Source organism: Rattus norvegicus, chromosome 16, assembly GCF_036323735.1.
Source record: "Rattus norvegicus strain BN/NHsdMcwi chromosome 16, GRCr8, whole genome shotgun sequence".
NCBI classification, from domain to species: domain Eukaryota; kingdom Metazoa; phylum Chordata; class Mammalia; order Rodentia; family Muridae; genus Rattus; species Rattus norvegicus.
Genome location: NC_086034.1, coordinates 16,754,428 through 16,768,054, shown reverse-complemented (window position 1 = coordinate 16,768,054; position 13,627 = coordinate 16,754,428). Strand labels below are relative to the sequence as shown.

General features: G+C 42.2%; 1 protein-coding gene across 4 annotated transcripts in view; it reads left to right on the top strand.

Annotated features, from left to right (window-relative positions):
• The window catches only part of Sh2d4b (SH2 domain containing 4B), a 108,626-nt gene that overhangs the window by 49,212 nt on the left and 45,787 nt on the right, over positions 1 to 13,627 (top strand). For all 4 annotated transcript variants that reach the window (XM_039094271.2, XM_039094272.2, NM_001170349.2 and 1 more), the window contains one exon: positions 5,507 to 5,654. In XM_039094271.2, coding sequence (XP_038950199.1) covers positions 5,507 to 5,654 — 148 coding nt within the window. The remainder of the gene's footprint in view (positions 1 to 5,506; positions 5,655 to 13,627) is intronic.

Sequence of the window (13,627 nt, the reverse complement as noted above, 5' to 3'; positions counted from 1 at the left end):
TACAGGCTAGGCTAACTGCACAAAATGGATCTTGGAGTTCCTGGTCAACTCACTATCATTAATAAGCTGTGTCAGAAACACAGCGTGCATGTTTGTATCTTTCTGCAATATACTGCATAACAATTCACACACAATATCAATTCTGTTCACTTTAATTCACTAAGTACTACTGTTTTCAGAGTTATTAAGGTCAGAGCCCTGGACCTGGCAGCCCTACCAAGTTAGAGTTGGCCATGTATCCTCAATAGCCAATTAAATGGACAAACAATGGTGGTAAGTTGAGGTGGAAGATACGGCTACACCATGAAGAAGAGCAAATACATAGCTCTAGTGGAATGGGTTTAAGGTAGAGCGTCAGCTGTCATTGACCCATCATTGATTGTCTTTACTCCAGTTTCTCTTGTAAGATGGTCTGACAGGTTATCAGAACTGTGTAAAGGCAGAAAGTTCCTCAATGTCTGGCACCAGACTTTAGCCCTTTCCTTTTCCCAGTGTGAGATTCCTGAAAATTCTAATGCCTTGGGGACCATTGTTCCAATAATGTTATAGCCAAAGAGAAGGAGCACAAATATCTCTGTAAAATATCTTCATTCTTGTGAGGAGGGCTATGCTACGGATTTCATTTGGTAGATATGGCCAACAGTAACCACTGGTTCTTTTGTTTTAATATTAATTATTAATACTAATTCTGAAATCACATATTGTATTTTCTACGGTATAGTTATAAGTATATGCTACAGAGTGGCTTTGAACAAGTCAACGAGGCATGCAGGGTTCAGTGGTGGCAACGAGACTATCTAGATGGAAGGAAAAGTTTCAGTAAAGAACCAGGCAAGTAGTTTTAAAAACTACAGTTTTAGAGCTATTCAAGGCATAGAATGGTCAGATGCTAGGTAGAGGGTAGTTTTACAATTGGATGTATGTCATAGGCAAGAGAAACTCCTTGATCTGGAGCCTGGGGACAAAGGCAGAAAGTGTTTACTGTAGCAATTCTTCAGGATGTGACAAGGGACTACACAGTGGGTCAGTATGCCTTCTACATTTCAGTCTCTATTTTATAGTCTCAGGGGAGAAGTTGGTATATGGTATGATTGATAAATTCATGCGTGGTGTTTCCAGTATGATTCCATATATTCTCACGTGTAATAATTTATTAGTATGAATACATGATTTATCAGGTTGTGCCTTATGCTGGTGGTTGTTTACTTGAATAAACAAGTTTAATGGCGTCCTATCTGAGTGCTTGGGCTCAGGGTATAGTAATTTAGGTTAAAACTGTTCCCTTAGGGAAGGTGGGAGGGCTTAGTAGGTATAAGTCTGATGACTTTGGTTCCATGCCTGTGATCCACCTAGTGGAAGGAGAGAACCAATGGCCACAAACTGTTCTATGACCCCTAGCCAAGTGGCATGATATGCATATGCCCTGCACACATACATACATGCACATGAAATAAAATGTAAAGGTATAATAAGAAACCCTTGCTTTAAAGACTGCAGTATTTCAAGGATAGCACATCAGAAAGGTGCTGGTCTACACAGTTTAGGACATGGCCTGATGTTCATACTCGTACCCTGAGGAGAGGGGCAGAGAGCATGTGCAATAAATAAATAAGAACTAGAATTCATGCAGGACCTTGTCTGGTCTTAGCACTACTGAGAAAAATGCTGGGAAGAAATTGACCGATGAGGCACTTCAAAACATGACTTTCCATCGAGCAGTATATAGTGGTTTGAATATGCTTGGCCCATGGGGAGTGGTACTGTTAGGAGGTATGGCCTTGTTGGAGGAAATGTGTCACTGAATAGATGGGATTTGAGGGCTCCTAGTGCTCAAGCTTCCCACAGCACAGAAGAGACAGTCGTCTCCTGGCTGCCTTCAGACCAAGATGTTGAACTCTCAGCTCCTCCGGCACCATGTCTGCCTGCATGCCGCCATGCTTCCTGCCATGATGATAAGGACTTAAATTTCTGAAACTGTAAGCCAGCCCCAATTAAATGTTTACCTTTATAAGAGTTGCTGAGGTCAAGAAGTCTCTTCATAGCAATGAAACCCTAACTAAGACACAGGGGTTCTCAACCTTTCTAATCCTGTGATCATTTAATACAGTGACTCGTGTTGTGATGGCCCCCAACCATAAAATTATTTCATTGCTACTTCATAATTGTAATTTTTCTACTGTTATGAATTGTAATGTAAATATCTTATATGCAACACCCCACCCAAAGGTGTTTCAATCCACAGGTTGGGACCTGCTGCCGTAAGTCATGAGGCCTAGGTTAGGGGATTTAATGAGAGCTCTGCCTGTACCATGTACACTGCTGACTTCTGGTCAGACACCACACAGGAAAAATAGGAGACTCTGGGTGGTCTTACTGATGGAATTTCCAGAATTTTCCATCTGACAGTTTATCAAAGAAATGGCTGGTTCCTCATGCAATGGCCACAGAGTGAAGCTGGCTACATCCTTAGCTTCCCATTCAAGTTGGCTTTCTCTCTGAACTGCAACCAGATAGGGAGGGCGTATCTGATGAAAGTCTTCTTTTTCTAGGAATGGCAGGTACCAAGTCAAATAAATGCAACAAACCAAACCACAGACATAAATCTCAGCCAAAACAGAGGAACTGGCAAAGGTCTCAATCCCCAGAGACGTGGGCTGTTGCACTTCTGGAACAAGTACAGAATGCGACCACAAGAAGGAGACAGTTATCAAATAAGAAAGAAGGCTTAGAAATCACGCCTGCCCCAACAGAAAGTTGCACATAAAGTCAGTGACTTCAGGAACGAGAAAAGAGGAGATATGGAAAACAAGGGAGAAAAGGTTGGGGGTCTTTAGGAGACTGATTCAAGCTGACCAGCGTGTGACTAATAAGAGTCCTATAAAAAGAGAAATGATGGGATTCATGAAAGCTATCCCAGGCAAAGAATATATATTGCTCTGGACAGACATGAGACTCTGGTCTGATAAAAACATAGCAAGGCATGTCATTGAAAACTCTTTAGAGTCAGCAACCAAACAGGACAACGTAAAGACACAATAAACAAGGCAAAAGCTCTCTTATGGAGTCTGGACAAGGCGACTCAGTAGGAGGAAGAGTCCCAAGAGCAATCAATAGTCAGAGGCACACGTGCTTCCACTGTTAGGAGTCCCACAAACCCCCAAGTTAACACTGTAGCATAGACACACGCAGAGGACCTGGTACAGATCCATGGAGGCCCCATGCTTCTGCTTCAGTCTCTGTGAAACCGTATGAGCCCTGCTTAGTTGATTTGGTGGGCTGTGTTCTGCTCCCGTCTGAAGAAAAAATGGACGGGGAGTGGATCTCAGGGAGAGAGGAGGTTGGGGTGGCAGAAGCTGGGAAAGAGGAGGTTGGGATGGTAGGAGCTGGGAAAGGTGGAGGGAAGGGAAACTGTTTGGGATATATTTCATGAGAGAAGAATCTATTTTCAATAAAAACCAAAACCAAAACAACAACAAAATAAGAAGAAAGAAAGAAAGGAAAGAAATAAAATAAAATAAAATAAAATAAAATAAAAGAAGATGCTTTGGAATACCCATGGTAACAAGACAGCAGGTTGCCAGGGAGAAAACCAAGTACCCTATAAAGCAGATGAAAATCAAGTAACAGTAATGCTGGTAGCAATGTTTGTAATCAATCAGGTTCTATCTTCAGCTAAATGAGGAGTTGAATGTGAGGCTGGCATAGTCATGTTTTCAGTCAAACACTCGGAAAATGACTCTGTGTACTCTGAGATGTTACTGAAGAAGGAGCGACACAGGGCTCTATCTCAGAGAAGGTTCAGAAATGGATCCTGGAGTTTGGATGAAGAGAGGTATCTAAGAAACATCCAGCACACTCATCGAAGAATGAAAAATGGTTCTAAGGGGGAAAGATGTCCTTCTGAGAAAAGGAGCAACAGTGTCTTTAAAGGACTCATACTAGGTTTAACTCAGACATTGTTTACTATAGTAGGAAGGAGTTTGGGAAAATTCAATATTCTACTTTAAGAAAAACTAATTGTTAACCCAGGAAAAACAGGCTCTGGCAAAGATACTTGAAAAAGAAGTCTCGTCTCGGCCATGTTTTACAGAATTTAAGAAACCATCAATCATAAAAACCTGTCATTTATGAGAAGAAAAAAACCCTGTTGTTTGGTAGAAAGGCAAGCTTGGAGTTATACAGCACATGCAAGGAGCAGATGTGGTAAAAGGTCTAAAAACATATTCTTTAAAATTGAAGCTAACAATCTACTTGGCTTTGCTATATGACGGTTCATTTCTATGTTAAAAACTCAAGGAATAAAAATCAAAGATAGGGTTTTATTTTGTCTTTGATTAAAGAGCTAGACTTATTTTTCTCATTTAAGGTTTCTTATACAATAAAACCCAACTGTAGTTTCCCTTTCTCAACACCTCTCAGTCCTCCCTCTCCCCTTCCCCCCATAGCCACTCCTCCTCAATTTCCCTTCAGATCAAAGGCAGAGTTGAATGTTTAGAATTGATAAATCAAGAATGAACAGTATTAGAGGGCAGGAAGATGGCTGATTCGGGCCATACATGCTTGCCATATAAGCATGAAGACCTGAGTTCAATTCCCAGCACCTATGTAAAATGTAATAAGGGTCAATAGCATATTAGGGTGGAAAAGGAGATTTGGTGAACTACTTTTCATTAGCTACTTATATAAGTCCTGGGTGCATAAATATTATTTTTATATAAACAAAAGTAGGAAGCCACACATGCAAATTTTTTGGAATCTGTAAGTGGAACTTGTAAGATATTTAAAACCTGGAGACCTGTGGTCTTGTCAATACTGTATCCAGATTGGTCAAGACGGACATCTGTGTCCAGATGGACAAGCTTTAGAAAGGCCAGGCTCTCCCCTGTGTAGCTGTACTCTTTCTTGACCTCCAATGGAAGCAAGCCTGAAGATGGCCGAGTCCTCTTAGCTTTGTACAGAGCTTTAGAGTTTAAACATCACTGGATGTCACAGTGATGGCAGTTGCCTAGCAAGCACAAGGCTCTAGAGTGAGGGTTGATTTGCAACCTGTAGATTTTGACCCCTTTGGTGGTCAAATGACCCTTTCACAGGGGTCACCATCGGAAAACACATGTATTTACATTACATTTCACAACAGAAGCAAAATTATAGTTATGAAGTAGCAATGAAAATAATTTTATGGTTAGGTCACTATGACATAAGGAATTGTATTAGAGGGTTACAGCATTAGGAAGGTTGAGAATGGCTAGATCTAAGGTCTAGGTTTGATCCCCAATACTGCAAAACAGCAAATAAAATTTGCTTCAATATACTGATTACTTGATTCTTACCCAGTGTGACTGTCACATTCTAGTTGTGTAGAGATCAGGAATGGAACGGTCTGTGCTGGCCACTTTATTCCAGGCAGCTCATCTTGACCCATTGCAGTTCCCATTCCAATCCCACAGAATTGCGATTCTAATGGGTTCCCCATTCTAATGTCATTCTGTTTCCATAATAATTTCAGAGGAAAGAGGAAGAAGAGAGGAGGCGAGGGGAAGAACAGATTCGACTCCAAGAGGAACAGAGGGCAAAGGAACTCTACTGGACCCTGAAGCAGGCCCAGTTACACTGCCAAGACAGTGAGAACGAGGAGCGTGAATGGGAAGAACAGCGTGAGTTGAGTTGTGTCTTCTTCCTGGAGGCCTGCTCTACTTTCCCCATCAGCTCCTCCTACTGTGCATGTGACTTGTCATCAATTCAGTCTCTTCCTTACCACACGAGGCTAGACCCATGTGCATGGTCCTGCTGGGATAAAGACTCACACTCAGGAGCTTATGTGCCTGCCCTGGAGATGTCAAACATTGAAGAATGAAACATATAACTGAGTTGCCAATAACTTCCTGACTCTATGCTGTTGTCTGTATTAGTGTTCTATTGCCATGAAGAGAAACCATGACCAAGACAACTCATAAAAGAAAGCATTAGAGTTTCAAAGGGTTAGTCCATGATCATCATGACTGGAAGTGGACAGGCACTGGCAATAGAGTAGTAGCTGAGAGCTTTGTGTCCTTCAGGAAGCAGGCAGAAGGGGGTATACAAAGAAAGGAAGAGTCAGAGAGACAGAGAGACAGAGAGATAGAGACTGAGAGATAGACAGACGAAGACACACACACAAGGAGACAGAGAGACAGACACTGGGCCTGGAGTAGATTCCTGAAACCCCAAAGCACAATCTAGAGACACACCTCCTTGAATGACCACACCCCCCAGTCCTTCCCAAACTGTTCCACTAACTGGGAACCAAGCATTCAAACATATGAGCCTATGGGGGCCATTCTCATTTAAACCATCACAGTTGTGCTCTGGTGACTTCAGATATGGATACTTAGAGCCTTATCTTGGAATATATCTAACCAGAACAGATGGATATATGGACTCAGGCTTCGAGGGAGAATGTGTCAGGAGTAGCATGAAGTGAACTTGGTGGTGGCTTAGGAATAATGGTAGCAAAGAGCAGGTGGCAAAAACTCAGGATTTTATGTGTGTGTGTGTGTGTGTGTGTGTGTGTGTGTGTGTGTGTGTGTTTGTGTTTCTCTGCATATGCTTACATGCATATGGGTAACTATGGAGGTCAGAAGAGGACATAAAATACCCTGAAGTGGGAATTATAGCTAACTATGAATGTTCTGACATGGGTGCTAGGAACTGATCTCTGTTCCTTTTCAAGAGCAGCAATCTTAACCTCCGAGTCATCTCTCCAGTCCCAAAGAGTGCACTTTAGATGGAGGCCAGCATGTACAAGGCATAGTGACAATGGGACATTGTAGGCTAAAGATGCTGTGTATGGAAACCCTGAGGATTGTCTGGTTCAAGAAGTAAAGTGGGAAAACCAAGGTGGAGCCAGGTTTGAAGGGCGACGTTTTAATAGGTTCCCAGGAGTTGCTGAGACCAAGTATGTTGTAGGTATGTTGCAGGTATGTTAGCAGAGATATGACTCTTAAGATAACTTTTTGTATAGAACCTAGACACCAAGACGTAACACAAAATACAGGGTCACATAGGAAGAATCAGGATCAGTCGGGTGTAGGACTGAGATTAAGACCCAGGCAGGAACATTTATTGAGATTGCAGGAAAAGCAGGACAGATGGGCTTAGGATTGGCTGAGGTGAATGGTTTTGTGGGGCTCTTGAATGTACGCACTGGCTCCAGTGGTCTGTATCTGACCTCTAGGATAACTAGGGCAGATGGATGCTGGCCCAGGTGTAATGGCCAGGTGTAGACGCTCCTCTCCAGAGGCAGTGGCTTTCGTTTGGACTATTTTCTTACGTAAGGCAGGCCTTTTACTAACTCTAGTAGTTGGCTGACCTGGGAGGGAGGGCCAGCCCTCCAGGCTCAACAAATGTTGAAGCATCAGTAAAGAAAAATGCTAAACGTTCTTGACCAGTACAGGTGGGCAGGATCCTTCTATAGTTGAGTGTGTGAATCTGGTAGGTCAGGGGAAGAATGAGCAGGGGTGGGTGGGTGTTTGCAACCTGTACATTACACTGTGGCCACTAGAGCCAACAGTGGGAGTCAAGAGCTGAAGGTTCTCCTGGGCAGCCCTTTGCTTCTCCAGATGCTTTGACTATAGGCATATATGCCAGGTCCATTAAACAGACATTGTGGAACAGCTGATATGTAATTTACATATCATAAAATCTATCATTTTAGAGTGTACTATTAAGCATTTTCTTTAGTGTACTCGCAAAACTGTGCTCCCCTCAACTATCTAATCACGGAACATTTTATCACTTCAGAAAGACAATGTAACCCACATTAGTGGTTTCCTTCTCTTGCTTCCAAACCACTAATCTAATTAGTTTCTCTAGATTTGCCTATTACAAGGCACTTCTTTGAAATACAAAGATATAGAGTCTGGAGCCATGGCTTGGTGGGTAAGAGCCCTGGCTGCTCTTCTGGGGAGCCTGAGTTCTCAGCCACCACATGCTGGCCTACGACCATCTGTGAATCTAATTTGAGAGAATTCGATACCCTTTTCTAGCATCTGATGGCACCGGGCATGCATGCAAGTGCTACATAGAGATACAGGCTGGCAAAATACCTACACATAAAATAAAATGTAAAAAAGAAAACTATATTATATGGCCCTTCATGTCTGACTTCTTCAACTTAGCAAGTGTGTAGGTCCATTCACGTGCTAACATCTGTCACTACCTCACTCCATTTAATGTCTGTATGATAGTCTAGTGCATGCATATATCACATTTTTGGTTTTGTCACTTAAAGGACACTGAGCACTTGGCTGTTTCTGTGTTGGAGCTGTTCTGACTTTTGTAACAAGTGCACATGTTTTTTGAAGATATATTTTTAATTCTCCGGTGTATACACCTAGGAGTAAAGTTTCTGAGTCATAGGGCGACCGAGTTTGGCATCTTGCTGAGCTGCCGTACTGTCTTCCAAGGTGACTGTACCATTCTTATTCCCAGCAGTGTTGTCTGGGGTTTCACTTTCAGCGCAGCCTCACCTCTTCCTCAGCATTGAACATGGGTCTTGGGACCTGAACGTGGATCCTCTGAAGAAACAGTCAGTGCTTTTAACCTCTGAGATGCATTGCCAGCCCCCTTCTGCTTTCTTGGTAGAGTTCTTTGAAACATAAAAGTTTTGGATTATGAGGAAATCCTTTTCTTTTTCATGCATTCATTAGTTTACATCCCTATCACTGCTTTTCCTCCCTCCTCTCCTCTCAGTCCTTCCCTTTCTCCTCCTTTCTCCCATCCTTCCCTCCCTCCTTTTCTCCTCAGAGAAGGGGAGGCCTTCCATGGATATCAACCCACCTTGGCCTATCAAGTTGCAATAGGGAAGTCCTGTTTTCGTTTCTTTCTTTTTTTGTTTTCTTTTGTCACTTGTGGTTTTTGAAACATCTAAGAAACCAGTTGTTACTCCCAGGCCAATGACTGACATCCATCTCTCTTCTAAGTGTTTTACAGTTTTAGCTCTTATGTTCAGGCCTCTGCTACGTTTTAAGTTAATTTTTGTGTGAACCGACATTCCTGATTGACTCAGTTGTCGAAGTACCATTTGTTGGAAGGGCTAGTTTTTCAAAGCCCTTGCTATTCTTGTAGGAATAGTTAAGCCAAACCATGTCTGCCCCTGACTGCTTAGCTCTGTTCTGATGGCTTATTTATCTCCTATGCCAGCAGCAGTCTTATAATGTCCCGAGCCTGGCAGCCAGCTTCAAAACTGGGTCTTATAAGACCCCCCATTGCTGTTCTCCTTTATTGGAATATTTTAATTATTCTAGGACTCTTTTATTTCCATATAGTTTTTAGGATCATCTGGTCTACCTGTGAAACAAGAGCAGCTGGGATTTTGATAGAAACTGAATTGCGTTTGTATGTCAATTTGGGCAGTGTCGCCATCTTCACAATACTATACTGACTGTCAGGTATGATGGGATACTGCCTGAAATCCCAGAGGAAGTTCAAGGCCAGCCTGGCCTACACAGCAAGTTCAAAGACATGCTCAGCTTGTATAGTGAACCTCTGTTTCAAAAATAAAGAGCTGGCTAGGGTAGGGGACTGGAAAAATGGCTCAGTCATTAAGAATACTTCCTGCTCTTCCATAGGACCTCAGCTTGATTTCTAGCATCCATGTCAGGTGATAACTATGCACACACAGGCACATGCATACATGTAATTAAAATAAGATAAATGATAAACAACCTAAGGGGTAGGTCATACCTCAATAGTAAAATACTTGTCTAGCAAATGTGGGGTCCTGGGTTCAATCTTTAAAGATTTAAAAAAGAGCTTAATCCTCTAATTCTTGAATTTGACAAGATAGCATTTTGTTTAAGTCTTATTTAATCTCTCTCAATATCTCATAGTTATGCCCTTGCTTTGATAAATTCATTTCTATGAAGTAGATGGAATATATCTAGATTGTACAGCCATAATATGCTGACCTCTTAATTCACTTATTAGCTTATATAGATTAACGATATATTTTTGGAAATTTTCTGATAACGTTATATTTAAAAAGAGACACTTTTACTTTTGAATGAGCATTTTTTTCTTTTCTTTCTTTCTTTTTAAATTGAAGTCCTCTCAGTTCTTTAGTTTAAGGATATTTAATTGGAACATTTTCATATCACTATCCTTTGACCGTGTTTCTCTTCCATCTTTCCCAGACCTTCCAGTGCGCACGAGACACGCAGTTTAAACTCAGACTGGGTCCCAGAATTGAGAGAGGGAAGTGGATAATGGGGTCTACTCTTCACTAAGACGCTATTAGCAATCGATAATCACTGGCAAAGGAAAAATCAGTTTTCTACAATGGAGTCTTCAGTGGGTATGTTGACCACTGTCCAGGGCAGGCCTCATGCTCAGGAGTAGTTGGCCAACACACACACACACACACACACACACACACACACACACACACACACACCACACATACATACACACACACACATACACACACACACCACACATACATACACACACACATACACACACACACCACACATACATGCACACACACACATACACACACACACACCACACATACATACACACACACACACCACACATACATACACACACACATACACACACACACACACATACACACACACACACACACACACACACTGCCCCAAACCCAGCATTTTGTTTTTCCTAATCTTTTTATTTCATTTTGGCATTTTTCTGTCTTGTTGGTTTTTTGTTTGTTTTGATTTGATCCAACCGACTTGTGAATTGCTCTGGTTGGAGCTTGCAGTACCGAGTAGGAGTGAAGTAGCAAAACCAGACATCCTTCTATTTGTTTGCAGGGAAAGAGCTCATTCCTCTTTTATGGGCGAGCGTGACACTGTAGGTTTTCACACAGAACCTTCACCAGGTTGAGAAGGCTTCTTTCCCTTATTGTTTGTTGGGGTATTGAGGTTTTCTGCATCTGTGGTGATAATTATGTGTTTTTGCTCTTTACCAATATGGTACATGCCCTGGTTGAGTTTTGAATCGAAGTCAGTCTTGTGTTCCAGGGATAACTCTCATTCATAGTGTATAATCTTTTAAAATATTTGTTACCATGTTTAGTGTGGTTAATATACATTCATGTGTGTGTGTGTGTGTGTGTGTGTGTGTGTGTACACATAGAAGACCAACGTTGATGTCTGGTGATGGATGTCTTCCTTTAGTCTCAGTTATTTTTTGAGACAGGTTCTTTATGAACCTGGTGGTTACTGATTGGCTAGTTTGGTTGGCCTGTGTGCTCCAAGATTCTGCCTGTCTCCACTCCCTGCCCCTTTCCCATTCTGAGGTTACAGGCGTATGTTGTTATACCTAGCTTTTACATGGATGCCAGGAATCCAAACTGATTTACCAACAGTCTAGCTCTGGTATGTGAATATTTTGTTGAGGACTTTTGTATTAATATTTATAATGGATATTGGCCTGAGCTTTCTTAACTTTGTTAATCCTAGGTTGGATTTTCAGGTAATCTGGGTGTCAGTGAATAAGAAGTATCGGGGAGTGTTTACTTTTTCTATATTTTAAGAAGGGCTTGAAGAATTGGAAGTCTTGCTTAAATATTTGGTAGAATTCACCAATGAGGTCATCTAGTCTTAGAGGTTCTTGGTGGAAATTTAAACTCTTCATTTGGGTTGATTACTTGCTTTTTGTATAAATGCTTTCTGTATTTTTTCAAGTTTTTGGTTAATTTTTAACATTTTAAGAAAGTCCATTCTGAACATTTGTTATTGTTCTCACCACCTGTAGGAGAGAGGATGTCTAGAGGTCCATTTCAAAAATATTTTTTTTCAGTGTATGTTGTGCGTGCGTGTGTGTGTGTGTGTGTGTGTGTGTGTGTGTGTGTGTGTATGATTCAGGTGTCTGCAGAAGTTGTTGGATTCCCTGGAGCTGAAATTATAGGTGGTTGTGAGTTATTTGATATGTTCTGGGAACCAAATTCCAGTCCTCTGGGAGGGCAGCATGTTCTCTTAACCTCTGATCCTTCTCTTCACCCTCACAAGCTCTCAGTTCACCTTTGCTCCTGACACTCTTTGTATTCACCCTCTCTCAGTCTCTGTGTCTCAGTCTCTGTCTGTCAGGCTCTACATCTGTCTGCCTCTATATTTGTCTGTCTGTCTTTGTCTCTGTCTGCCTGTCTCTGTATTTCTGTCTATGTCTCTGTCTTGCATAAATTCAGCTCTGAGGTACTTGGTTTCTGGGACTTATTTGTAGTCGTGACTGAAGCAGACAGTGCACGCACAAGACACGATGTAGCAGCATCCTGGGGTTCATAATGGGCAACGATGACAAATGAGGCTGCAAAGATACGATGGGGAAAGCCAATAAGGAAGCCATTCACCTAAATTCAGAATGGAGGAAGAGGCAACGGAAGGACGAGAAAAGACAACACTAATGTTAAAAAAAATAGTGCGATTCGCAAGATGAAGTCAACGAGGTCACTACAGGAAGCACTGGCTGGATAGCTTGGCCACTAACCAGAGTAGAATGCATGAGCTGTTGTCTTACTGGGGACGGAGACTGGACATTTTGTCCTCTGAGACCTGCCTGATTGTAGCCCAATATGTTGAAAATGGAAACACCTCAGATAAACTTGTAATACGTGATACTTCATGCTCCCTGGTCAGAGGTCCTCATATCATTCTTTCTTAAGGAGTGATGAGCTGAACTCAGAGCATGTCATTCAAATCTAGCAAATCCATTCCGCACTCAGTTAACGTAATCTGAAAGATATAGTGTGCTACTAATCTATCGGGAGTGGCAGTTTTGATAAAACAGCCAACTTAAAGTCTCCAACTGAGAAAAAAAGGGGGGAGGGCAGACAGCGCTCAGTGTCACTCGAATGGAGGTTAGCTACTCAGCTCAAGTCTTACAGGTCTGGACAGGTCAGGCATGGCAGTGGGCTGAATGACTTTTCCTCTGTGAACTTGTGGGGGTGTAGAGTTGGAGACTATTTAGTTGGTCAGAGATTTAGAGAGAATCCAGGAAATGATATTATTTATAGAGTCCAGAAATTAGCACTGTTGCTGTGAGGTTAAAATGTAAATGAGCTTTGGCCATCTTGAGTAGGAGTTTTGGTCACTCTGGGTCCTCCAACTGTGTGATTTTGGTTATGGCTCCAAGTCAACATCCTATATGCAATCGTCTCTCTCCTTGCTGGGTTACCAAGAGAGCTGCCTGAGAAACCTTCACACAGCCTGGCACGGGAGTCCCACGATGTGGGCTCTATCCCCTCCCTCTTAAAAGGAAGTGGGTCTGGGTTCTTGGTTGAACATTGGTGATCTTAAAATACTAGATGTGTGTGACAAGCTGAGCCAGGGGGAGCTTTTGAGAACAGTCCTCAACTGGAAGAGGGCTGAAGCCGGGGAGAATGTGGACCAGAATATAAGGGCAAGAGAAAAGAAGGTCTTTTGATATCCCCTTCCCCTCCCCTGCTCCTCCCCCCACCGTGTGTGTGTGTGTGTGTGTGTGTGTGTGTGTGTGTGTGTGTAAGTATGATAGTTGATTCCAGTGCAGCAAGCTTGACTGGATTAACAAACCTCTAGGCCTCTGTGAGGTTCATCCCAGCTCGGTCTGTGAGAGTGTTTCCAGAGAAGATTAGGAGGGGGGGAGA